Here is a 26,340-nt window from a genome sequence, read left to right as displayed (position 1 = left end):
CTCTGCCCTTGTCCCTGAGATTTCCAGCCGCTCTGAGGCCACCTGCCCACCTCAGGTCACCCTGGGCTGGCCCTCGGGCTTCCTTCCACACCAGCCACCTGCCCTGACTGGCCACTGCCTGACACTCACCACGGCCGACACCTGTCCTTGGTCCTGGCTACTTGCTGCCTCTGCAGCCCGCCTCGCTGGCCAAGTCCTGGCAAAAATAGCTGCTGGTGAAGGTTCTAAGGCTCCCCACTTAGGAGGCTTCCCCTCACTAGCTTTCTTTTTTTTTTTTTTTTTTTTAATTTTTTTTCAACGTTTTTATTTATTTTTGGGACAGAGAGAGACAGAGCATGAACAGGGGAGGGGCAGAGAGAGAGGGAGACACAGAATCGGAAACAGACTCCAGGCTCTGAGCCATCAGCCCAGAGCCTGACACGGGGCTCGAACTCACGGACCACGAGATCGTGACCTGGCTGAAGTCGGACGCTTAACCGACTGCGCCACCCAGGCGCCCCATCCCCTCACTAGCTTTCTTACAGGAACAGCAAGGGATAGTGATTTCAAGCTGTCGCTTCATCAGGTGAATGGTGCATAGCCTGTCCTATGATTTGCAAGAGCTTAGCTCAGTTGACCGTGCGATTACAATGATCTTAAAAAAACCCTTTTTGCCAGTGTAATTATTTGCCAGTAGTAAACGTCTGTTCCAGCATTGTATATAGATGACTTTCAATATCTGCCTAATTCTCATCTTTTATAATTCTGTGAACTAAGGATGGAAGTGTAAGTTCTATTTAAATGTTACATCCTCATTAGTTGATGAACGTCTGACTCTTGACCTCGGCTCAGGTCATGATCTCATGGTTCGTGAGATCGAGCCCTGCGTTGGGCTCTATGCTGGCAGCATGGAGCCTCCTTGGGATTCTCTCTCCCTCTCTCTCTCTGCCCTTTCCCTGCTTGTGCTCTCTCTCTCTCTCTCAAAATAAATAAACTTCAAAAGGAAATCATAGATCCCCCGCCCCTCCAGGGGATTCGAGGCAGAACTAGCAAATACAAATTCACCCACTCAACATTTTATCAACAGATTGAATACTGCCACATGCCAGGCAGAATTCTGGGGACTGGGGACAGAGCAATGAAAATGACAAAGTCCCTGTTCCCACAGAGCTTATGTTCCGCTAGAGCCAGTGATGGTAACAGCTGGGGTTCTTCAAAGCATACTTGAGTTTTTTGCATCTAAGTATTTCTGTAAATTCTCTGGGCAATTGCTTAACCCATTTAATGTCTCTTTCAAGAAATTCAGGTCAATTCAGATATCGATAGAGAGTCCTAGGTCCCTCGGTAACTGCTCCTAGCTGACCTGTAAAAGTTGAGACAGGTACTTAATTCCTGTGGGACCCCCTCCAGTCCCCCAGCCTCACTGTAAGGGCACCCTCATTTTTCACAGTGCACATCTTGTTAATGTGTTTGTTTTGGCTGAATACAGTTCATGTAAAGAATTGAATTTAGAAAAAGGTGAAACTCTGTGTAGCTGATAATTCAGTGTTGCATATTTTTATTTGATCTCATGTGGATATGAAGAGAATCCAGTTGCTAGCAGAGTATACGTTCATGGATCTGGTCACTTAGCACATTTTATTGAGCTCTACACCTCGGTTCCAGACAGCGGCTGGATCCTGGAGATCCAAAAATGAGTAAAGATGCAGGTCGTGCCTCAAGAAGAATGCAGACCAGTCAGAGAGAAAAGTGATGGTCGCGGGAGCAGATAAGGGGGTCCCGTAACTCAGCCTTATGGGTCAGGAAGGTCATTTTAAGTAGTGTCCTGGAGGGTGTGGCCAATGTGAGAAAGTTGCATATGGTCCATAAGGTTGAAATAAAGGGTGGGGAGGGACGAGGTGGGAGTGGGGGAAGCAGGGTCTGGATTGTGATGGCCTTTCAGCCATTCTAAGAATAATGGTTGGAAGTTCCATGAAAAGATGGACGTGATCAACATGAGGAAAGCATGGCAGGGTGTTGTATTTTATTTTTCATTATTATGATTTTTAATGTTTATTTATGTTTGAGAGAAACAGAGAGACAGAGCATGAGAGGGGGAGGGGCAGAGAGAGAGAGGGAGACACAGAATCCCAAGCAGGCTCCAGGCTCTGAGCTGTCAGCACAGAGCCCGATGTGGGGCTCGAACCCATGAACCGTGAGATCACGACCTGAGCCGAAGTCTGATGATTAACTGACTGAGCCCTCCGAGGCGCATCAAGGTATTGTCTTTTAAACAACATCCCTGGCCACAGTGTGGAGAGCAGGTGGCGATAAGGAAGACCCGAGGCGCCGTGACCCGGGTGAGAGAAGATGGGGGTCGTGGCAGACGAGGGACAGGCCTGGGCATAACTGGGCGATACTAGAGAGGTACAGTCAGCACATTGCTGAGGAACCAACACCCGAATTCTGCACCGAGTGTGGGTCTCTCTTTTCTTGGACATTATTTTAGCGCTAAGACTTGGCGTGTTGCCAGTGGTGTTTAATGTAAGGGTGAGTTTGGAGACTCCCAGTATTGGAAAAATCTCTGAGGCTGACTCAGCCTGGCCAGCTCGAGCAGCCTTTCAGGTTCTGTGTTTTCTCTGCCAACCTCAGGAATCTGAGAGTATTATTCCAGAACCGGCCAAGAACATGGAGCTAGACCGAGGGATGTGGCCGTGTGATGGGCCCTCATCACCCGCCTTGTATGATTTTGCTTTTTCTGTTACTGGTCTTGAGACATAGCATGTGGAGTGGGAAGGGCATTGAATCAGGGACCAGGAGCCTCGAAGTCCATCCCGACTGTGGTGCTTACTTGTCCTCTAATCTTTGGCAAATTACTTAACTCTGTGGCCTCAGTGTCCTCACCTGTCCAAAGGAGGGATTGAGTGTGAGGCTTTGGGAATACAGATTGCTTTCATGTCCCCAGTCCAAGATTCTGTGAGCTCACTGCCTGAGTTGTAAGGCATTAGGAACTTTTAGGCACTGTTCCCTTCGGTTAATTAAAGTAATTGTAGTACACTGGCCTCACAAAGGCTTCTCATAGGGCCATTTTGGGAAAGGGATGGAAAAACTCTTCCTTCTTTGCCCTTTTAAGAGATACAGCCTGGTCCTACAGCTTTAGGGACGTAGAAATTCTAGTGAGCAGAGTAGACACCTGTGTGAACTTGGCATGGCCTCACCCTCTCTTACCTTGTAAATTTCTTTCTTTAACCAGAAATCAGTGTTTAACTACTAAATGGTTCAGCAATGTTAGTATTTTGTTTTGATGGAAGAAAAGCTTTTGATGACCTACCTTTATTTGCCGTTTCAAAGCTGAAGTCAAGGCATACTTATAGGCACGTAAAGTCAGAAAAGACATAATTTTGTTCGGATTTTCTAATTGCTTACGTGTATGGTCTGAATTTTCCTGGGTAGTGATAGAGATCTGCAATATTCTTTGAATACAGACAAAAATTAATTATATAATTAGGCACTATTAAAAATTTTTTTTATGTTTATTTATTTTTTTTGAGACAGAGTGTGAATGGGGGAGAGGCACAGAAAGAGGGAGACACAGAATCCGAAGTAGGGTCCAGGCTCTGAACTGTCAGCACAGAGCCCCACGTGGGGCCGGAACCCACGAACTGTGAGATCATGACCTAAGCTGAAGTCAGACACCCAACCGACTAAGCTACCCAGGTGCCCCTAGGCAGTATTACTAATTAATTATATCTTTTCAGGAGTAAGAGTGGTGGAAAAACGTCTCTAATCTCATAATATTCTAAGGGCTTGAAATATAACGCATGAAATAAGTAGGCATTGCTTAGTTATCGTGTCTTGGCTATTTATATATTTTATCAACAAATTACTGTCTTTCATTTCAATGGAATGTACTTTTATCGTAGTTGGCTTCATTTTTAGATTCAACTTAAAATTTATGTGAATTCGTATTTTTTCCTTTATTTTCTATTTATGGACCTAAGGAAGAAAAGGGAGAGGCAGCAACGGAAGAGGTACAGTAGCGGAATTAACGGTGGTGCCTAATGAAAACATCTCTTAGGTCAGAGAATCGCAGCCTTAGCCACGTTCTCCTTGTTCTTCATGACGTGAAGAAGCCGATGCAGCCTGCATCCCAGAACAGCCTCCCTTAGGCTGCTGAGAAGGGAAATATAAGTGGGAGGTGAATGTATCCAAGAGGGGTGGCTAGAAGAATAGGGTGTGGCTAGAGAAATGGGGCGTGGCTAGAGAAATGGGCGTGGCTGCGGACCTTTTCCGAGCCTTGTGTCTGCAGAGTCAGGCCAGGCTGGACCGGGTCCTTCTTCCACTCTGCCTTTACCCCTTATTGCATAGTGTGCACACTTCATGCAGCTTGCACGGTGCTTGGCAGTGCTGTTTTGACCCGGTTGGTGAGGGAAGGATTCCCTTCCGGTGGCCACGGGGATGGCTGATACCTGCCGCGTGACAGCGGGCAGATGAGACTGCCAGCAGATGACTAGTCACCTCTTCTCAAAGCCCAAGGGATGAAGACATCAATAAGACGTCAGTACAGTGCAGGGACACAGGGAGCTGCACTGGGACAGTGTGAACAATCGGGGCGTGGGAGGCGGGCTTTGTGGATTCAAGACAGCGAAGCGTGTCCTGGTTCACTTGTTTGGATTCGCTTGTTTGACTCATCGCAGGGGACGGGCAGGCACTGTGCCCGGGTCCTTGACGAAGCCGGCTGCTTGGCTAGGAGACCTCCTTTGTGGGAGCATAGGCCAGTGTGTAGGCCATTTCCGGCTGTCCAGATTTTACCGGATGTCAGGGCAGCACATAATATTGAGTCCACGTTAGACATTGTGCTACGGCTACGTTTCGTGGAAACTGGGAAGCTTAAGCATGCAGCGCATCGCTGGGTGTCTGGAAGGTATGTGACCTTAGGAAACCATAACATGGTCTGGGGATTTCTAGTGGGAACCTACCCAGGGAGAGCCTTATTGATTTGGGAAGAATTACTTTTTTTTTTTTTTTTTAATGTTTATTTTTGAGAGAGAAAGAGAGCACACGTAAGAGACAGCCAGCAGGGGAGGGGCAGAGAGAGAGGGAGACACAGCATCCGGAGCAGGCTCCAGGCTCTGAGCTGTCAGCGCAGAGCCTGACAGGGGGCTTGAACCCACAGACCATGAGATCGTGACCTGAGCCGAAGTCGGATGCTTAACCCACGGAGCCACCAGGCACCCCAATGACAGGTTTTTAAGGTGACTTACATGTACAGGGTCTTTCCAAAGCATTCCATTAAGTTCACATAAGGAAAAACATCCTTCCGTACTCCTATTTCATTGATTTCCATGGTGTCTGTTGAAATTGTGGAATTACAGAACGGCTCTAACTTGCATACACAAGTATGTCAACATAACCCATCCTGGAGAGTGAAGACTGCAGTGGGTGCCGATGGCAAACGTACTGCTTGTGAGTGCCCCCCGTGCTCTGGTTATCAACCAGCGTGATTTAAGGGAGATGAGGTAGACTGCGGCAGGATTCTCAAAGTGGGGTTCCGGGGCAGTAGCCGCAGCCTCACCTGGGAACCTGTACGGACACACACTTTCAGGCCTTGTCCCAGATCCACCGAATCAGAAACCCCGAGGCGCAGCCCAGGAAACTGTGGTTCGGCAAGCTCTTCAGGTGTTTCTGATGCCCCATCACGTCTGAGAACCGCTGGATTAGAACCTAAGTTCTAGGTAACCTGATGTGTTTGCAAGGGGAGGCCAATTGCAAGAGTTCCAACTGTTTTTTGTTTTTTTTTTAAGTTTATTTGTTTATTTTGAAGGAGAGAGAGAGCGTGCACGCCTGAATGCGAGCAGGGGAGGGACACAGAGAGAGATGGAAACAGAGAATCCCAAGCAGGCTCCGCGTCATCAGCATGGAGCCTGAGGTGGGGCTTGGACCCACAAACTGTGAGATCGTGACCTCAGCCGAGACCCAGTCAGACGCTTAACCGACTGAGCCACCCAGACGCATGAAGAACTCCCACTGTTTTGATCCTCATCATAAAAAGTCCATTGAATTTCAAAGACAATAGGGTTTACTTTATGTTAGGAACTTGTGTTTGGTAAAATGAAACCCCAAACCCTTATTTTTCTTTTGGGGATTGAAATGAGTAACAGGAGATGAGAAGGGGGATAGAGACCCCAGACCCAGGAATGTCTGAAACTCGGCTTAGGTCTTTTTACGAATGAATTCTCTTCTTTCCCGTTCTTTTCCCGCCGGTTGAAATGTTCTAATTTTACCAGTGTAATTGTGAAAGCTTTCAAGAATGATCTTTTTCTTGTTTGAGAAATTTTGTTTTGCTTCCGGATAGGCACTGGGGGCGGACTTCATTATAAGGAACTTCGTGATAATTGTCGTTAGTTTAACGCTGCAAAGGCAGCATCCTGTGTTTGTACCGCTGACGATGTGCAAGAGGCACTCCGTGTCAAAATGAAGCAGAATCGAGATTCTTGCCCGGCGGCTTGCTGGTGGAATCTGTGGCTTAGTAGCTGAGCGTTGGGGAGTTTTAAATTTAAACCCTCATAGGGATGAAGTCATGTCAGTGTGTAGAGGCATCAGTTGAGAGAATGTTAGTGGATTGTGAGGGCAAGTCCAAAGGGGCATTCTCAGATTCTCTCTCTTTTTTTTAAAATATATTTTAAGTTTATTTACTTACTTTGAGAGAGAGAGAGAGAGAGAGAGAGAGCGCACAAGCATGAGCAGGGGAGGGGCAGAGAGAGAGGGAGACAGAATTCCAAGCAGGCTCCTCACTGTCAGTGCAGAGCCCAAGGGGGGGCTCGAACTCACGAACCGCGAGATCATGACTTGAGCCAACACCAAGAGTTGGACTCTTAACTGACCGAGCCACCCAGGCGTCCCAGCCCTCATGTTAGCTGAGTCTCAGTGACTTTCATTATAATCAAGAGTTTTAAGAATGCTGTGAATGAACATTTTGGATTGTTTTAAAATGCTAATCAGGGAGAGCTAAATTAAAATGGAGAACTCCAGAAAAGGGTGACTAATTTACCAAAAATCACCAAATGTGTTGTCTCGGTGTTTCTTCAAATCCTTTATTGGTGAGGGTCATCAGCATTAAAGAGGATCCCACATGTCGAAAGAAATTCCCCTAAAAAAACCTTTGTTTCTTTTTAAATTTTTTTTAATGTTTATTTATTTTTGAGAGAGAGAGAGAGCGAGCAGGGGAGGGGCAGAGAGAGAGGGAGACACAGAATCCGAAGCAGGCTCTGAGCTGTCAGCACAGAGCCTGATGCGGGGCTCAAACCCACAAACTGTGAGATTGTGACCTGAGCTGAAGTCGGATGCTTATCTGACTGAGTCACCCGGGTGCCCCATGTTGCTTTTTAAAATTATAAATGGTTCATGGTCTTTATAGAAAATTTAGAAAATACAGATAAGAGAAGAACACAAAAATAGTTTATAGCTCATTACCCAGAGATAACCACTAGCTACACACAGCACATGTACACAAACGCACACATACATGTACACATGCACACGCACACACATGCACACATGTACACGTACATACAATACACATGAGCATGCACGTACTCATGTATATGCACACACATACGTGTACATGCACACAAAACGTGTGCACAACACATGTGCACAGAACATGCATACATGTACACACTCAGATGTGCACACACATGTACACACATGCACACACAGGTGCATCCACACAGACATGCACATATTTATCAAACCTTGATGAAGACTCCTGTATTCTACTTTCATTCATGGAATGTGTGTGTATTTTGGGGGAGGACATAGAAAATATAGATCTGCTTCATTATTTTTAATGTCATTTTGTCAAATTAATCCCTGTTTTTAGACCTAAAGGTTATTCCTAGCCTGTTTTACTCTATGATTTTTAAAATTATAAGTTATACCTTTCCAATAATCAGTTTTTCTCTTGAGAGGCGAGTTTCCATTTTTAAAAATCCATTTTTATATATAAAAATAAGACAAAGGTACTATTAATTTGAAAGTAATTTCAGGTTATATGTGTGGGTTGCTGATGACTTGGGATTGAAAAAATTAGATTGCTGTAACAAAATATAACCAGCTTCTACATTTAAAAGCTTCATCTTTTCTGATAACATTCTATTTGCTGAGATTCTCTTTGTATTTTATTCTTCCAACTGCTTCTGAATTTTTAAACGTAATCTGATGAGAATAGTCCATTAATATGAGTAAAGACTACATGCTTAAGAGGAATCATGAAACCCATTAGAATTAACCTACTGCTCTGCAGCACCGTCCTAAATTGTGGGCTCTGTGTGTGGGTGCTGTGTGTTGTGTGTATTGTGTGGGTGATGTGTGGGTGATGTGTGTTGTATGCCGTGTGTTGTGAGTATTGTGTCTGTTAGGTGTTGTGTATATTGTGTGTGTGATATGTATTGTGTGTGGTGTGTATGTGCTGTGTGTGTATGTGTACTGTGTGTGTGACACATATCGTGTGTGCGTGCTTTGAGTATGTGTGTGTTGTGTGTGTGATGTGTGTTGTGTGTATTGTGTATGTGATGCGTGTGTATGTGTTGGGTGGGGGATGTGGGAGGCCCTCATCTCTAGTCTGAGATTTTACATCTCTTTCCTCGCTATATCTGTGATCTTCCTCAACAATAATGAAAATTTTGTTAAAATTAAGACGGAAGAAATAACCGAAGAGGGAGCAGAAGGGGAAGCAGAGGAAGAGGAAGCTGAAAAAGGAGAAGAAGAACAAGGAGAAGAAGAAGATTCTTAGGCCTTTTCAGGCTTTATTTCTTCAACTTTTCCAGGTAATCGCCAAGTCCTGGGGTTGAGAACATGTTCATTATACTGTTGGATTTCTTTTTTTTTTTAAGACTAAATTTTGTTTTAATGTTTACTTAATTTTGAGAGAGAGAGAGAGAGAGAACATGAGCAGGGGAGGGGCAGAGAGAGAGAGAGACAGACAGACAGAATGTGAAGCAGGCCCAGGCTCTGAGCTGTCAACACAGAGCCCGATGTGGGGCTCGAACCCACAAATGTTGAGGTCATGACCTGAGCTGAAGTCAGACGCTTAACCACCCAGGCGCCACCACACTGTTGGATCTCTAGTACCCCTGGCTTGGCAGTGGGAGACGAAGATCCAATTCAGGCCTGTCTGTCTCCCCCCACCAAGCCCCCAGGCTGCCCCCTTCTGGAGCCTCAGGGCGGGTGAGCTCCGTCTAACCCGTGTCTCGCAAGCCAGGGTATGGGAGGCTATGGTTTATATGATTTCTAGGAAAAAAGCGTACCTTGGAGGCTAGGAGGAGCTTATTTTGTTTTTATTTCCTCCTCTTCCTCTGTGTGCCCTTCATTTAAGTGAAAGCACGGGTGTGTTCTGTTAATCCACGTTCCATTACACTGACGCCTACTGCCCAGTAAACTTGCTCATCTACAGGGGAATGACAGCCGGGGTTCGCAATGAGGGCAGTAAATTACAACGTTAAAAAATCACAACTCTGACTGCTGGTCACGAGAGAAAAATATCGTTGCTAGAGATTTTGCGAGAAGTACTCGACAGACATTTTCATTTATCAAATATTCACCAGAATACTCCTGTAGAAACATCGTGGAGTTCAGTGCAGATCGCCTGGCGTATCTTTGACCAGTATGCTTGCTGTAATTTTAAACTTCGGACCATGTAGAATCGTTATGTAATTCTTAACAGTTTGTAAACATATGAATATGATAATGATAGTATCTAATGACAGTGGATATTGAGGACCTGGAGGAAATGCTCAAACACTGAGTTGATTCAAAGGGGGAAAAAAGCAAATACAGCTGTAGCCCAGACATTTTGCCTGTTTCACTGATTCTTGAGTTTAGAATCTAGTCCATAGTAGTCTTTTGTGAGGTTAAAATGCCTGAGAGTGAAGGAGTGAGTGACATCCCCCTAAAGTCCTCCCCGCCCCGCCCAACTCCTGGAGAGAGTTCGTACGTACCCTTACAAGTGCAACGTTGCAATGCCATCGTGCTTTCAACTGGGCAGACCACTCAGTGTCCAAAGCCAACCCCATCTCATAGCTCATGGGGAGTCCACGCATTTTATCTGAAAAGGTGGTTTTAAGTACAACATGGGGAGAACAGTGAACCGAACTAGAAAGGAATTCTCATTTCCTGGGTTTGAAACTGATGCTAAATTCATGCGCCAGGAGAAATAATCTATAGTCTGAGACTGAATTCTTCCTCCCCAAGACGGTTGCTTCTCAATACTGCCCTCTAGTCTCGGTGTGGACCATTTAAACATCCTAGTCCGGGGCTAAGCTGTAAATTCAGCCTCTCCGTTCTCCATCGAATTTCAGTGGGGAAACTGTTAATTGGAGATGTTGGCATCCTTGTGGTGTTTGATAGGTGTTAGCACAGGGAAAGGATATAAACCCGGTCTAGTTTTCCATGAAAAACATTCACTTTCCTGTCCTTGCACTTGGAGGCAAATGGTGAGTAGTGGTTTACAGAGTAAAAGGTAAAACTTCTCCCTAATGCATGATAAATAATGAAGATTGTGGTGAACATTGTCTGTCTCTCCTTAACACTCTTCTCCCTAATATTTTCTCTTTCTTTTAGAAAACTCAAGCCACGAAGCAGTATTTCAACCGTCTTCCCCCAAACCAACCTCAACAAAATGCTTTGGCACAAAGCTAGCACCCCTCTCTCAGTACGCCCGGGGTTCACTGAGGAATTGCGTTATCTGACATGGTGAGATGTATGCGGATATGTCTCCCTAATCGTATCAACGTGAAATTCTCCATGAGGACAACACACATATACCTTCATGTGCCTGACATCTTTGGCCTTTGCTTATTTATTTTATCTTATTTTTTGCTCTGCATGAATAGATCTTCTTACTAATACCCTGAAAAAAAAAAAGGATGTTGAAAAATGATTTCAAAACATACAGCTTCTCCTTGTGACATAATCAAAGTATTTCTTCGTATGTGCCTTATGCGACTTGTCTGATAATTCACTGAAAACAAAGAGCTTGGAAAATAAAGATCTTTCCAGAAAACAATCCTCCAAATAAAGATTAATAGCAGACATCTTGTCCCAAGGAACATTAATTTTTTATTTATAATGTCTACTTGGATTTGCCTGAACTCCGTCTGCCTGTTGCCAAGTCTGAATTCTCAGCACACCCTTTCTGTCTGCGCCGGGCTCCGTGTTTCCTGAGGCACCGGTTACTCGGCCCGTGTTTTCCAACGACACTGGTTGTCTTGTTAGGTCATATTTTGTGTTACACACTCAACCAGGCACATTATCTTGGAGGCCTTCTTTAAGTGTAAGTCTGCCATCCGCATGCGTGGGGATGATGGTGAGGGCAGATACACTTGCGCCCCAGTGCCTTTGCACGTTTCTGCGCCAAGGGAGTGTCTGCTTCTGTTCCCGCGGCCTTTTACTGATTTGTAGCCAGGGCTGCTGTAGGCAGAGCCCCCTACTCTCATTGTGCCTCGTGATGCCACAGTTGACCGAGAGCCAGTCCAGCCCCTCTGACTTGTCCACCAGGTAGGCTTGAAGCGTTTCTCTGCACACCCACCCCATCTCCGATCATCAGAGGTATTTTTTTCTTTCTTGTCCAATTATGTGGACATCCCTCCGCTCTCGGCATCTGTACTGTTCCTTAATATTTCTGTTGCTGCAAAAGCATTGCTTCCATCCTGTCAGAAGATCTCGCCCCCTCGATGCATTTCTATTGAACGATAATTCTGGCCCTTCCCCCTGGAGTGGCCGTCAACGGCACCTCCTCCGTCTGCCTATTGATTTTGCAGTGAAGCGTGTTTGCATCATTTGGGAACGTCTTGGGTGGTGGCTGAGGTTGTGGGCATCACAGAGACTCTGGAAACCGCTCTTTTCTTGTTACCCTGGTAACAAAACGAGGCATTTTGAAGAGAATTAAGATTATTTTGTTCCTGATCGTTGAAATAGGCTACCTGAAAAACATTTCTTTCTGGGGCGCCTGGGTGGCTCAGTCGGTTAAGCGTCCGACTCTTGGTTTCGGCTCAGGTCATGATCTCATAGTTTGTGGGTTTGAGCCCTGTGTCAGGGCGGTGTGGAGCCTACTTGGGATTCAGTCTCTCCCTCTCTCTGCCCCTCCCCCCCCATTCTCTCTGTCTCTCTTTCAAAATAAATAAATAAAAACTTAAAAAAAATAGAAAACAGCAACAAAAAATTCTTTTTTGCTAAAAATGAGGTGAGACTACAGTGAAATGAAAATTCATATCACTAAAAATTAATGTCAATTTTGTACTTTATTGCAGTAAATGTTCTCCTATCTAAAGAGCACACATAATTTTGTAATAACGCTGCTCATAAGAAGCCTCAAGCTTTTTGCTATTGCTGGGGTTGACTTTTAGCTCTTTTGTGGTGGAGTCCGATGGAGACAGATTTATTTAGCTGGATGCCAATTTTCCTTCTCTATTTCTCATATTTTTAAATGAAAATGACTTTATGCTAACAGTAAGCAAGATAACAAGAATGACCACTTATTTAAATTGAATTGTTTTTCTTACATCGGTCTTTCTGTAATCAGAAAATTAACATTGTGTGAGTGTGGTCGTATTTACTCTCCTTTCTTTGTCTTAACGTGTTACCGCAATGCAGACTTCCCTTAGGTCCGTAGTGCCATACAAACAGCATCAGCTTTCGTGCAGGCTCGGTTTAACCTTCAGTGGCTGGTGGGTCCAGTGGCACAGCGAGGAAAATCCCCCAATATGGACTGTGCCATATCAAAATGCAGTTTCTTAAATAATTTTTTAATGTTTATTTATTTTTCAGAGAGAGAGAGAGAGAGAGAGAGAAAGAGACAGAGCGTGAGTGGGGGAGGGGCAGAAAGACAGGGAGACACAGAATCCGAAGCAGGCTCCAGGCTCCGAGCTGTCAGCACAGAGCCCGACGCGGGGCTCGGACCCACAAACCCGTGAGACCATCACCTGAGTTGAAGTCAGACGCTTAATCGACTGAGCCACCCAGGTACCTCATCAAAATACAGTTTTAAACACACTTTATCAGCATAGGAAATTTCTAGAAACCAAACAGCATTATGAGTACGTAAAAAAAAAGAAACTGAAAAGGAAAACCCAAGTGAACAAGCAAAATCGTTCCAAAAAAAGAAAACATGGTAAAATGGAATACATGTCTGATGATCTGAAGGTAATAGAGGTACAGAATTTGATTTATTAGTTTACAGGGGGCTGAATTTCAAAGTAATGGTTTCTCTTTTCTTTAATGTTTTAAGTAGAAAAACTACACAAAAAAAGTCTAAACGCACTTTTCTAGCCCCTAAGCAATAAATGCTCCCTTCTTCACTCTACTTCTCCCCATCTGGGGTCTCCTCGCATTTCCTGGGGTTGGAATCTTCATTTGGAACCCAGATCCAAGATGTGTGATAAAGACAGTGTGTGGTTTTAAGACTCAGTGTGAGAGGCGCATGAACAGAGTGAGATCTATTGCCTGCTGAGTTCCTTGAGGAATTTCAAAAAACATTTTTTTTAATGTTTACTTATTTTTGAGAGAGAGAGAAAGAGAGAGCATGAGCAGGGGAGGGGCAGAGAGGGAGGGAGACACAGAATCCAAAGCAGGCTCCAGGCTCTGAACTGTCAGCACAGAGCCCGACGTGGGGCACGAACCCACAGACCATGAGATCATGACCTGAGCTGAATGAAGTCAGACACTGAACTGACTGAGCCACCCAGGCGCCTCCTTTGGGGAATATTTTTCTTTTCTTTTTTTTTTTCTTTTTTTTTTTTTTTTAACGTTTTTTTTTTTTAATTTATTTTTGAAACAGAGACAGAGCATGAACAGGGGAGGGGCAGAGAGAGAGGGCGACACAGAATCGGAAGCAGGCTCCAGGCTCTGAGCCGTCAGCCCAGAGCCCGACGCAGGGCTCAAACTCACGGACCGCGAAATCGTGACCTGAGCTGAAGTCGGACGTTTAACCGACTGAGCCACCCAGGCGCCCCTGGGGAATATTTTTCAATGTTTTCTTGCAAACCCAGTTTCGGCATAACGCCTGTGCACGCGTGGTGAGGTGTAGTGACCCTAGTGAATTGTAATAATGGAGAAGGACCATTAGGTGGTGATAAAACACAAGCTTCTTGACACAGTGTGCTGCCCCCAGAGCCCCCTGGCAGCTTGTACAAGGTAGGGTACTGTTGAAATCAGGAGGTGGGTCTAGGGGATTTGTCAACTGGACAGAGGAAGGACAAACAGAAACCCGGTACACCCACTGGTCAATTAATTAGCACATTGTTTATAAAGGTTTTATCTGAGATCATTTATCTTGGGTAAAACGTTGTGCATTTTTTTTCTTTTAATATATTTTTTAATCTTGTTAATGTTTATTTATTTTTGAGAGAGAGACAGAGCACGGGTGGGGGAAGGGCAGAGAGAGAAAGAGGGAGACACAGAATCCAAAGCAGGCTCTGTCAGCACAGAGCCCGACACGGGGCTTGAACCCTGAACTGAGAGATCATGACCTGAGCCAAAGTTGGTCGCTTAACCGACTGAGCCACCCAGTCGCCCCCAAAATGTTGTGCATTCTTAAATGTCAGGAAAACCATTGTTTTGTTTGGATGGATTGTTTGAATTTCACCTCCTTGCCTTACCCGGAAGGAGTGTAAAGTCAGTCAACAACTGATGGCCTACGGACACTTCTGGTATATAAGTGCAGGATCCTCCTGTGGCCTATAAATGGTTCTAACCCCTCCCAGGAGTATAAACAGAGCCCTGAGGAGCCAAGTGGCCGATTGTCCCTCCCCATTCCAAGCCCTTCGGCCCTAACACAGCATATTTCCAAATGTCAGGAGATATATTCATGATCCTCACAAAAGCATTTCTTTCGTGATCGTCTAAGATCCTTGGCTTTTTTTTCTATTTCTTTTGGAAGGACTCTGTTGTAAGTAGAAAAAAATGAGCTGTGAAATCTTTAAACCTATCAGCCGGTCGGGTTGTTTTCCAGAACTAGAAATCCAGAGATTGTTGAAAGACGTGGTGATGCTCGCAGGGCCGGAAGGTGCACCGTGAGAGGTGACTCAGCCAGGGGGTGGGTAGTGTGTGTAAGGTGTAGGGGACAGGGAGTAGCTGGGGCGGAACGCATTTGCACTGGAGTATGATGCCTTCTCGGCGGGTCACAAGATTCAAACACACAGTTCAGGATTCAAAGTGGGCCCGGGTTATTGTGTTTCATCATGTTTTTATTTGCTAACGTTTGTTGGGTGTCTGCTATGAGTCAGTCTCTGTATTAAGGGCTTCGCGTAATCCTTACAAGTAACCTGATGAGGTAGACATCATCCTCATTTTGCAGATTAGGAAAGTGAGGTGGCGGGGAGGTGGGGCGGGGGAGAGCGTTCAGTACTCGCGTAAGGTCACACAGCCCAGAAATGGCCAAGCTGGGACTGAGATGTACCTGTGTTCCACCCCACGGCCAGGACCAGCCTTCCCAATAAACCCTTTTCTTTTGCCCTTGACCACAGCCACACTCCCTGGACAGTTTCTGGTTGGGCAGTGGGCAACGGGTGCCTTGTCCTCAGAGCGCGTCCTTCCCAGGACTCTGACGGTCCTCGTGTTCTGCGTTTAGACTCAATGCCATAGTCAAGACGCTCACGCATGGAGGAAGGGAACTGGAACTTCTCAGCTGTAATCCACATGTGCTGACTTCTCAGTTGAACCATCAGGGAGCAATTCCATCCCCTTCATTCTCAGATTCTTGGGCCGCTTGCTGTGGCCGCCAACGCCAGGCCCAGTTATAGATGGATGTGAACCTCTGTCAGCCCACAGTACTCTAGAAATGGGTCGGTGGCTTCAGACCCAGAGTCTTAGGTTGCAGAGTGAAGAAACGAAAAACTGTCCTCTGCCTTTTCCAGTCTACTTGTCCTCGGGTATACCTCGCTTGCTGATGCTGAAGGGTATACCCAGAATTCCTCCGGGGCTTAGCTGTCACTGGCCACCCAATGATGCCCCAGTGTCTCAGCTAGCTCCTTACGGTATTTTTAGCAGAGAGGATGGTTCCTTCTGGCTCTTCGTTGAGGAAGGTTTAATGAGGCGACATACACTTGAGTCCCAGGACATGAATTTTTAGTTTGCCGGTTTTGTAGCAGATCAGATTTCTCTGTGTTCCCTTTACAAAAAAAAAAAAAAAAAATGCCTGTCTACCACTGCAAGGAAACAGAAATTATCTTGGGAAGAAAATGAAGCTCATATTAAAAACCTCATACTCACAGGCTAATTTCTCTTCAGTTTCTTCAAAAATGAAGCAGAGAAGTACAACCTGGTTTTATTTTGCTCTAAGGAGTGGAGCTCTTCTCCAGCCTTTAACTAGGTTCATAGAGATTTAAATCTTGAGATGCTATTCAGTCAAATCCACCAAAAGGCAGCTTGATGGTATCTCAGAGTGGTTACAAGGGATTTCAGTGATATGAGGAGGTTCTCTGTGAAATATTTAGGCAGGAGAATGAGAGTCCCGGATGGTTCCTGAACACGCATTGGAGATGGCTCTCCACCTGGCTAGCATCCTTGGGACTTTTCGTACAACAATGGTGTCTTCAACTCACCATGAAGGCATCAGAGTATTTTTGGAAGCTCCTCAAATGATGAGATGTGCAGCTGGGTTTAAGAAATGTCGGGGCGCCTGGGTGGCGCAGTTGGTTAAGCGTCCGACTTCAGCCAGGTCACGATCTTGCGGTCCGTGAGTTCGAGCCCCGCGTCGGGCTCTGGGCTGATGGCTCAGAGCCTGGAGCCTGTTTCCGATTCTGTGTCTCCCTCTCTCTCTGCCCCTCCCCCGTTCATGCTCTGTCTCTCTCTGTCCCAAAAATAAATAAACGTTGAAAAAAAAAATTAAAAAAAAAAAAAAAAAGAAATGTTGGCCAGAAGGAGTCTAGACTCAGAGAAAGAGCCAGGCCCTCATTCTCTCACCTACGAGGGCCAAGCAGACTGATCACTCCCAACGGACTCTTACAAAGGAACCAGTGGTTTTCAAATAGATATTTTTCAGCCATAGAGCTCTCAGTTCAAATGGATCTCCCTCCAAGTGTAAGAATCAGATGGAAGGAGAGCAGCTCTGAGTAGGATTTTGTGGACCTTGGCCCCGAAGACGATCCCAATGCAGAGAACAGTTTGGAAGGTCTGCTTGGTTGTAGGCTTTTCTTTAAAAAAAAAAAAATGTTAACATTTATTTATTTTTGAGAGACAGAGTGAGACGAGCATGAGTGGGGGAGGGGCAGAAAGAGAGGGGGGGCAGGACACAGAATCCTAAGCAGGCTCCAGGCTCTGAGCTGTCAGCAGAGAGCCCGATGTGGGGCTCGAACTCACGGAGCTCGAGATCATGACCTGAGCCGAAGTCGGATGCATAACCGATTAAGCCACCCAGGCGTCCCTGGAAGCTTTTCCTTTTAAATCCGCTTCACTGAGGTTTACTTTATATGGTAATATGCACCTGTGTTGTTTTTCTAACACTGGCACGTTCTCCAATTGTCTGATGCCGGCCAAATATCTTACAATTCAGTTCTGACGCTAACTCCTGGGGCTAGTTTCTGAACTTTTTATCCAGGTTTCCTATGTAGGCATGAATTATGCAGGCACAAATCACTGGCCATTGGTGATTGAACTCACTCTCCAGGATGTGGGGGTCAGGTGGGCCGGAAGGTCTAACCTTCTAATCACAGGTTGGTTTTTCTGGCAACCAGCTCCCATTCCCCCCTCAAGAGTCTTCTCAAGACACACTGGGGCTCCTTATGAATAACAAAAGACACTCATCACTCAGGAAATTGCAAGGGTTTTAGGAGCTCTGTCAGGAACCGGAGAAAAAGACCAGATATATGGCTTACTATACCACAGCACCCACGGGTTCGAGCCCCGCGTCGGGCTCTGTGCTCACAGCTCAGAGCCTGGAGCGTGCTTCAGATTCTGTGTCTCCCTCCCTCTCTGCTCCTCCCCTGCTCATGCTCTGTCTCTCTCTCTCTCTCTCTCTCTCTCTCTCTCTCTCTCTTTCTCAAAAATAAATAGACAGTTAAAAAATTTTTTTTAAGATTTACTTAAATTTGGGGGGCGCTTGGGTGGCTCAGTCAGTTAAGCATCCAACTCTTGGTTTCGATTCAGGTCATGGTCTTGCAGTTTGTGAGTTCGAGCCCCACCTTGGGCTCTGCACTAACAGCGTGGAGCCTGCTTGGGATTCTCTCTCTCCTTTCTCTCTGCCACCCCCCACTCCCCCCCCCCACCGCCAAATAAATAAACATTAAAAAAAAAAGATTTACTTAAATTTGACTCAAATTCCTGTTTCATTCATAAAAGGAAACCCATCCCCCACTGAGAATTTTCCAAGGGCAGAGATTATCTTGGTGAAATGTTAGTTTAGTGGAGAGAAAAATTTCAGCGATTGTATTGTATGTATACGTATTACATGTGCATACACATCTGTTTGTCACAGTTGCTTTGCCTCATAAGACAAGTGGTATAATTCCATTTGTTTGATTGAAATACTTTTTTTTAGTTTCTTTATTTTACTTTGAGAGAGAGAGAATCCCAAGTGAGAATTCCACAAACCATGAGATCATGACCTGAGCCAAAATCAAGAGTTGTATACTTAACCGACTGGGTGACCCAGGGGCCCCTGAATGGAATAGTTTTTAGGTTAAAAAGGAAAAACAGGGGGCGTCTGGGTGGCTCAGTCGGTTAAGCGTCCGACTTCAGCTCAGGTCACGATCTCGTGGTCCGTGAGTTCGAGCCCCGCGTCGGGCTCTGTGCTGACGGCTCAGAGCCTGGAGCCTGCTTCCGATTCTGTGTCTCCCTCTCTCTCTGCCCCTCCCCCGTTCATGCTCTGTCTCTCTCTGTCTCAAAAATAAATAAAACGTTTAAAAAAAAATTAAAAAAAAAAAAAAAAGGAAAAACAGGGAAGGGAAGGCAAAAGAACCCTTCTACTGTGGGTCCTTTTGGCAAGAACTACAACATTCACGTGGCTGAATTGAATGGGTCTGATCTGGGACGCCATGTTTGGCTCCCTGCGGGGTATTTGTTATCTCAAGGAGTGTTTATGCTTTTCCTAGTTAGTAAATAGAGTTGGTGGCCGAGCTAGGACACAAATCTGGGTAATGTGACATCCCAAAGCGGCACGCTCAGGTGGTCCTGGGGGCTGCATCCGATGTCGTGGAGAGGACCGGGAATGTATCTGAGCGCCTCGCCTCCCGTCACGCCCATGCTCAGTCCATGATCATCATCCGACCTTATGGCGTCCCCTCGCTGCTGGAAATCCTTCCCGTCCTGCCTCTGGCTTTTAGCATGAAGTCCAGATGGCTCCAAACGTCCAGTGAGGCTCTATGTGACCTGGCTGTGCTTTCCAAGGCGGCTCATTTCTCTGCATTTCTCCGCCACAACCAGGCCACAGTTAATTGCTATTTTTTTTTTTTTTTTTTTATTAAGTGTCCTGTGTTCTCTCCTGTGCCCGAGCCTTTACCCCTGCTATTCTCTCTCTCCTGTCATGCCTTCGTTCGTTTCACATCCGGAAAAACCTCACCCTTCAAGTTTTAGCCGTGATATCAGATTCTCTGCATGGCCTCCCTCGGCCTCCTCACTCTCCCCTGTGCCTGGTTAGTCCCTCTTAGCAGCGCACACACCATTTGTTTAGAACTCCCATTGCCCCCTTGAGCCATAAATACAAGGCCACCCCGGGAAGATCAAGAGACAGCCACAGCAACCCAAACTTCCAAGAGAAGCAAGTGGCCAAGCCATATGCTCACTCTTTAGTTCTCTCGCTTGACCAGTACAGAGAGAAGAGGTGATCCAGAGTCTGCCTGTAGGGGACCACCATTCCAGCCTGCTGGGGGCCCGGTCACAGACCTACTGCTGAGTCGTTACCTAGTCTGCTTCGCCAGGGCTGGGGAATAGTGGGCACTAGCGGGATGTGGCGATGGGCTTTCCTTATCTAGCAGGGCAGCAGTGTATTCGTTCATGCCACCCCCAAACACAGATGTGTCTATAACTTTTTTTTTTTAATGTTTATTTATTTTTGAGATGGGGAGAGACAGAGCATGAACGGGGGAGGGTCAGAGAGAGGGAGACACAGAATCTGAAACAGGCTCAGGCTCTGAGCTATCAGCACAGAGCCTGACGCGGGGCTCGAACTCACGGACCATGAGATCATGACCTGAGCTGAAGTCGGCCGCTGAACCGACTGAGCCACCCAGGCGCCCCCGATGTGTCTATAACTTAATCTTTGCTATATAATCATTGTGCATGTATATTTCGGTATTCCTTCATGAAACATGTCCGGAGAAGACAATCATGGATGAAATCGGAATCAATCAGTTAAGGACATTGTTATGGATAAATTGAGTTAAGTTCAGGAAGCTGGGATATAGTGCCATTCAATTAAAAAAAATATTGGGGTGCCCGGGTGGCTCAGTCGGTTAAGCATCTGACTTCAGCTCAGGTCATGATCTCGTGGTCCATGGGTTTGAGCCCCGCGTCGGGCTCTGTGCTGACAGTTCAGAGCCTGGAGCCTGCTTGGGACTCTGTGTCTCCCTCTTTCTTTGCCCCTCCTCTGATCATGCTCTGTCTCTCTCTCAAAAATACATGAAACATTAAAAAAATTTTTTAAAGTATTTAAACAGGTTGCCACTTAAATGTGATGTATTGTAGGTCAACACGTAGCTGCCTCCCTGTTTTCTCTCTGATCCGGCCACATACTGTAGGTTGCTATTCCTCAGACCTGCCACCTGTGTTCTTGCCTTTGATCTTGTTCTCTGCCTGGCACGCCCTCCTTTAGCTCTAGGTGTGGCTTATTTCGACCACCTCCTTGAGATGTGTGCTCCATGCCATTTTACCAGCCAAGCCTCCCTTGATCACTTGACTCAAAGGGAACTGTCTCCCCAAAGGCTAAACGTAGGGTCACCATATGACCCGGCAATTCTGCTCCTAGGTGTGTCCCGCAGAGACATGAGAACGTGTCCACACAAAAACCTGGGCACGAATGTTCACAGTAGCAGTATTCACAGCAGCCAAAAAGTGGAAACAACCCAAACACCCATCAACTGATGAGTAAATAAACACAACGCAGTAAATGTATACGGTGGAATCGTATTCCTCCATAACAAGGAATGGAGTACAGACACGTGCCCTCGCATCAAGGAACCTTGAAAACATTGTGCTAAGTGAAAGAAACCCCACAAAAAGCCACATATTGTATGATTCCATTTATATGAAATTCCCTGCAATAGGCGAATCCAGAGACAGAAGGTAGATCAGTGGTTTCCAGGGGCTAGGGAGAGGGGGCTGTGGGGAGGGACTGCTAAGGGGTATGTTTTTCTGGGGGGGGGAGGGATAGATAATGACAATGTCCTGGAAGTAGATAGTGAGGACGGTTGCACCACTCTGTGAATGCACCAGAAACCACAGAATTGGACAGTTTAAGATGGTGAGTTTTATGGTGTCTGAATTATATCTCAATGAAGCCGTTATAAAAAATGTGAACTCCCTGACCTCCTATCATGTATTGTCTCCCTCAAATACAATTGCTTTATTGTCCTGCTAAGCCCAATTTAACATGCCATTTTTAAATTTTGTTTACTGCTTGTCATCTCCCACTGGATCATAAACTCCATGTGATTAGAGATTTTTTTTTTTTTAATGTTTATTTTTGGAGAGACAGACAGGCAGAGTGCGAGCAGGGGAGGGGCAGAGAGAGACGGAGACACAGAATCTGAAGTGGGTTCCAGGCTCTGAGCCATCAGCACAGAGCCCGACACGGGGCTCGAACTCATGGACCCTGAGATCATGACCAGAGCTGATGTCAGACACTCAACCGACTGAGCCACCCCTGGAGATTTTTGTCTGTATTGCTTACTGCTGTATCTCTTGGGTCTGGAACAGTACATACAATAGGTGCTCAATAACTATGTTGAATAATTGATTGTGTAAATGTAACTACACATTGCTTTTCAGACCTGTCTCCTCCACGTGGGGCCACCCTATGCGGCCTCGTCGCCAATGGTCTCCATGCCTGTTCCAGCAGTATTCCGAGTACTTTTGGGTTCCCAAAACAAGGCAGTTTGGAATTATCTAGAATCCCGAGATGTAAGATTATATAGACATTATGTATTATATATACATGATATACATTAAAGCTGGCACAAGAGAGTCATTTCAAAAAGATCATTAAAAAATCATTGCTCAGAAAGGAAAAGAGAATACAAATGGAGATGCTTTTGTGGTAGATCACTATAAGAAATAGTGACACATGGGGCACCTGGGTGGCTCAGTTGGTTAAGCATTTGACTTTGGCTCAGGTCATGATCTCGCGGTTTGTGGGTTCGAGCCCCGCGTTGGGCTCTGGGCTGTCAGCTTGGAGCCCGGAGCCCACTTCGGATTCTTTGTCTCTCTCTGCCCTTTCCCTGTTCGTTCTCTGTCTCTCTCTCGCTCAAAAATAAATAAACATTAAAATCTTAAAAAAAAAAAAAAGAAAGAAAGAAACAGTGATGCGAGGTTTGGGTTGAAGACATTAGCACAGACTTAGGACTTTGTAAGATAGAAGACCATTCTCTCAGTGAGAACCAGAGACTCCTTTCTGGGGTCACTTTGCCTACAATGTGTGGTCCCAGCAACTAACCTTCAATCCTTGCCTCTCTTCCCTCCAGGAAGACTTTGCTTCCTTGATGTTTTCAAATACTGTGTTTTCCTTCATAGGAAGTACGAGGTTCAGTAAGGCCAGCAGATCAGGAGACAATTGCCATCGAAATGATAGTTGGTTATTCACAGCTCCCAGAGGAGGGAGCACACCACACTATGACACGGGGCGGGGAACACGTGGATAAACCCCAGGTGGGTCAGGAGACAGAGGGAGAGGGGAAATGCGGGCAGGAGCCTTTACTATGGTTCCCACGGGAAGGCACAACCTTCGCAGAGTAAGCAGGCATGGTACAGGCCGGCTGGAATGATTTCAGCAGACTCTGGGGCATAGGGACTGTCCCTCATTGTTTGGTACGTGGCCCCAGGTGATGAGGCCCAGGTGGCTAGTGGAGAGAAAGTATGAGTGTGAGGGAAAGTGGTCAGGGGTGTGGGCTCTGCCTTGGTGGGTTTGCACTTGAAAAGCATGCAAGTTGTTTACCGTCTCTAGGAATTGGCTAGTCCTGGGCGGGCAGTCTCTCCAGGGTCAACAGGGCCCCAGGTGTCAGAGCATCAGAATACAGAGAAGAAGGCATGGCTAATACATGAGGAGGGTAAACAGCACTAGGTCTTAGATCTCAGGACTGGAGATAATCCGAAATGCCCTGTTTTGGGAACCCAAAAGTACTGGGGAATACTGCTAAGATGGGCGTAGAGGTCATGGGCGAGGAGGCCGCGTAAGGTGGCCATACACTGAGGAGATGGGTCTGAAAAAGCAGTGACAACCACCAAGTGGACAAGCCAAGTCTATAGGAATCTTAAGTCTATGCAGGTGCTGAACGAATCCTGAAAGAGACCAGACTGGCTTGTGTCATAGAGCGCTTGCAGTGTTCACAAGGACTCGAGTGTTACTTGTTTGAGGCGCCCTGCACGGGGACTGAACTAAGTTGGGAGCTCCTCGCTAAAATGTTGGCCCACATCCAGGCGTTGTTACCCTGCGCACCTTCCGACCTGTTCACATTGGTATGTCGGAGCCCGGAATGCATGTAGTTCTTTATTATTCGGGCCAATATATATTGGGATTGAATAAAGTGTTTGATGTGTGTGCAAAGGCAGAGTTGATTTCTAACAATCCATAAACGGTATCTCAAATGTTTAACTCACGCACACACACACACACACACACACACACACACACACACTTGGATCTGCCATCAGAATGGCACAGTTACCCAGCTCTAGGAATCAGGGAAATAAATCTGGTTCTTAGTGGAAATGTCTCAGCAAAAGGTGGAAAAATCCTTAAGCCTCATTTCTTCGGTAATCTTTGCTCCCTGCCTCCCAGGGCCAGTCCTGAAGCCGATGAATGTTGCAAATGGCAGCAGGTGACCTCTTATATTTCCTGTGGCTAGAAGTCCAGCCGGTACTCGATTTTACTGCCCCTCATGGGTAGGAGGGTGGTTTAGTGGCCCCGAGTAATTATGAGTAACAACCCAGCCTCTGAGGCCCCCTTTTGGCTCTGCTCTGGAGAATGGGCACGGGACAGAATGACTGTTCCACTGAGACCAGAGAAGGAAGCCAACGGGGAAAGACTGAGAGTTGCAGAAGCACCTCAAGCTGGAGCCTCGTTTTGTCTCCTTTGTGATATTCCTGTTTCAGGGGGAGGTAGTGGTGTGGGTCCTTTTCTTTCTTTCTTTCTTTAAAAAAAATTTTTTTTTTAATGTTTATTTATTTTGGGGACAGAGAGAGACAGAGCATGAACGGGGGAGGGGCAGAGAGAGAGGGAGACACAGAATCGGAAACAGGCTCCAGGCTCTGAGCCATCAGCCCAGAGCCCGACGCGGGGCTCGAACTCACAGACCGCGAGATCGTGACCTGAGCTGAATTCAGACGCTTAACTGACTGAGCCACCCAGGCGCCCCATTTCTTTCTTTCTTTTAATGGTTTCTTATTTATTTTTGAGAGAGGGAGAGTGCACGTGTGCACGAGTAGAGGAGGGGCAGAGAGAGGGGGAGAGAGGGCGAGAACCCCAAGCAGGCTCAGCACTGTCAGCGCAGAGCCTGACATGGGGCTCGAAGGCGTGAACCATGAGATCATGACCTTGTAGCGGCCCCTCAGATCAACGTGATGCTTGAAACATCCTATTGGAGGAAAACATTAACTAGAACTGTAAAATAAACGATATAGCTCTAAGAAAAACCTCTACCGAAATGTCTCTCTGGGGAGGCGGTTGATTGACGTTGCTGAGGCCGAGCTGCTGGGAACGCCTGGCCCGCTCAGGGTGGACCGCTGCCTGCTTCCTTTGCTCGCACTTCTCCGCTTCCTCAGGGACCATGACCACCTACTATGGATCCGATCAGATTCTGTGGATCTGATCAGATGCTTTGATTGTGCTCCCTCAACCCTAGATGACTCCTGCTACGTGTTCAACAAGTTCTGTTTTCCTCCTGAGAACACTCCTTAAACAATGTGATGAGTTGTGACGTCCGCTGATGATTGATATCATTTTCCCAATAAATAGGAGAATGAGGAATTGTTCGGGGCGACAGTCCTTCCAGCTGTCGTCCCCGGCTCCCTGTCTCTTGCAGCGGACTTGTTTGTGCCTCGTTCTTCTCCCTGGGTGACGAAACCGGCACGACCTGAGCCAACCTGTGTGGTCTGAGAGGAAGGTCAAATGGTAAATTCTGGAACTGACAGAGATTGCTCAGGGGTCCTGAATACATACATGTCGGAGTCAGGGTTTGAATCATTATCTAAAAGCCACAACTCATCTTCTCTTACCCTGTTTATATACAACAGGAGGTGATAAGCCCTGTAAATACTCCCACCTGCAGGCCTCCCTCTCTTCCTTTTCTCTCCTTCTCTTCCCCGAGGCTCCCGCTCTCCTCTCTCTCTCTCTCCTTTCTCCTCCTGCTCCTTCCCCCCTCCTTCCTGTCACCCTCCTCCCCCTTTCTCCAACCCCACCCCTCGCCCACCTTCTTGCTTATTATTATAGCTCCACCCACTGAATGTTTACTGCCTTCCGAGCATTGTGTCCAACACTTCGCCTAGAGTTTCTCATTAAGTCATACAGTTGGCATCACCATCCCCTTTTTGCCACAAGGAGGCTGACTTAGAAACAGCGGGCGGCTCCCCTAAGTTCTCGTGGCTCCCCAGGGGCCGGGATTTGGCTCCAGATTTGCCTGACTTCAAAGCTGGTGCGCTTAGCTACTCTGGCCGTGGCCTGCTCATATGGCTCCTTATATCCATTTATCTTTAACTCTCACTGGTGCAGAAAGAACAGCGCATAGTTTTCCCTCTCGGCATCAGTTGTCCCCAGACCTAACTGTAAGTTTTATGAAACTTCAAAGTAAATAGTAACTGCCCCTTGCATCATTTAAAAAACATCTTTTTTAATGTTTATTTATTTTGGAGAGAGACAGAGCACAAGTGGGGAGGGGCAGAGAGAGAGGGAGACACAGAATTGGAAGCAGGCTCCAGGCTCTGAGCTGTCAGCACAGAGCCGACGTGGGGCTCGAACCCTGAACCACAAGATGATGATCTGAGCCGAAGTCGGACACTTACCCGACTGAGCCACCCAGGCGCACCTGCCACTTGTATCATTATATATTGATGTAGGTTGGGTTGACCTTACCTTCATAGTGACAATTGAGATTCTGGCCCTCATGGAGCTGGTCATTTCTTTTTGCGCGTACTGTGCTTACCATGACTGGTGCGTGGGGGGCCAGCCTCTGGCCGTCTCTC

At 46.4% G+C, this 26,340-nt stretch overlaps 1 protein-coding gene across 2 annotated transcripts in view; it reads left to right on the top strand.

The window, feature by feature from the left end:
• SH3BGR (SH3 domain binding glutamate rich protein) overlaps window positions 1-11,049 on the top strand; it is a 58,374-nt gene extending 47,325 nt beyond the window's left edge. For both annotated transcript variants that reach the window (XM_045036604.1, XM_045036603.1), the window contains 2 exons: window positions 8,657-8,786; window positions 10,579-11,049. In XM_045036604.1, the coding sequence (XP_044892539.1) occupies window positions 8,657-8,752 (96 nt within the window). In that variant the 3' untranslated portion in view covers window positions 8,753-8,786; window positions 10,579-11,049. The remainder of the gene's footprint in view (window positions 1-8,656; window positions 8,787-10,578) is intronic.
• The last annotated feature ends 15,291 nt before the right edge of the window (window positions 11,050-26,340 follow it).

This window comes from Felis catus, chromosome C2 (assembly GCF_018350175.1).
Source record: "Felis catus isolate Fca126 chromosome C2, F.catus_Fca126_mat1.0, whole genome shotgun sequence".
Lineage (NCBI taxonomy): Eukaryota > Metazoa > Chordata > Mammalia > Carnivora > Felidae > Felis > Felis catus.
Note: the sequence above shows the minus strand (reverse complement) of the source record. Positions and strands in the feature narration are given on the sequence as shown.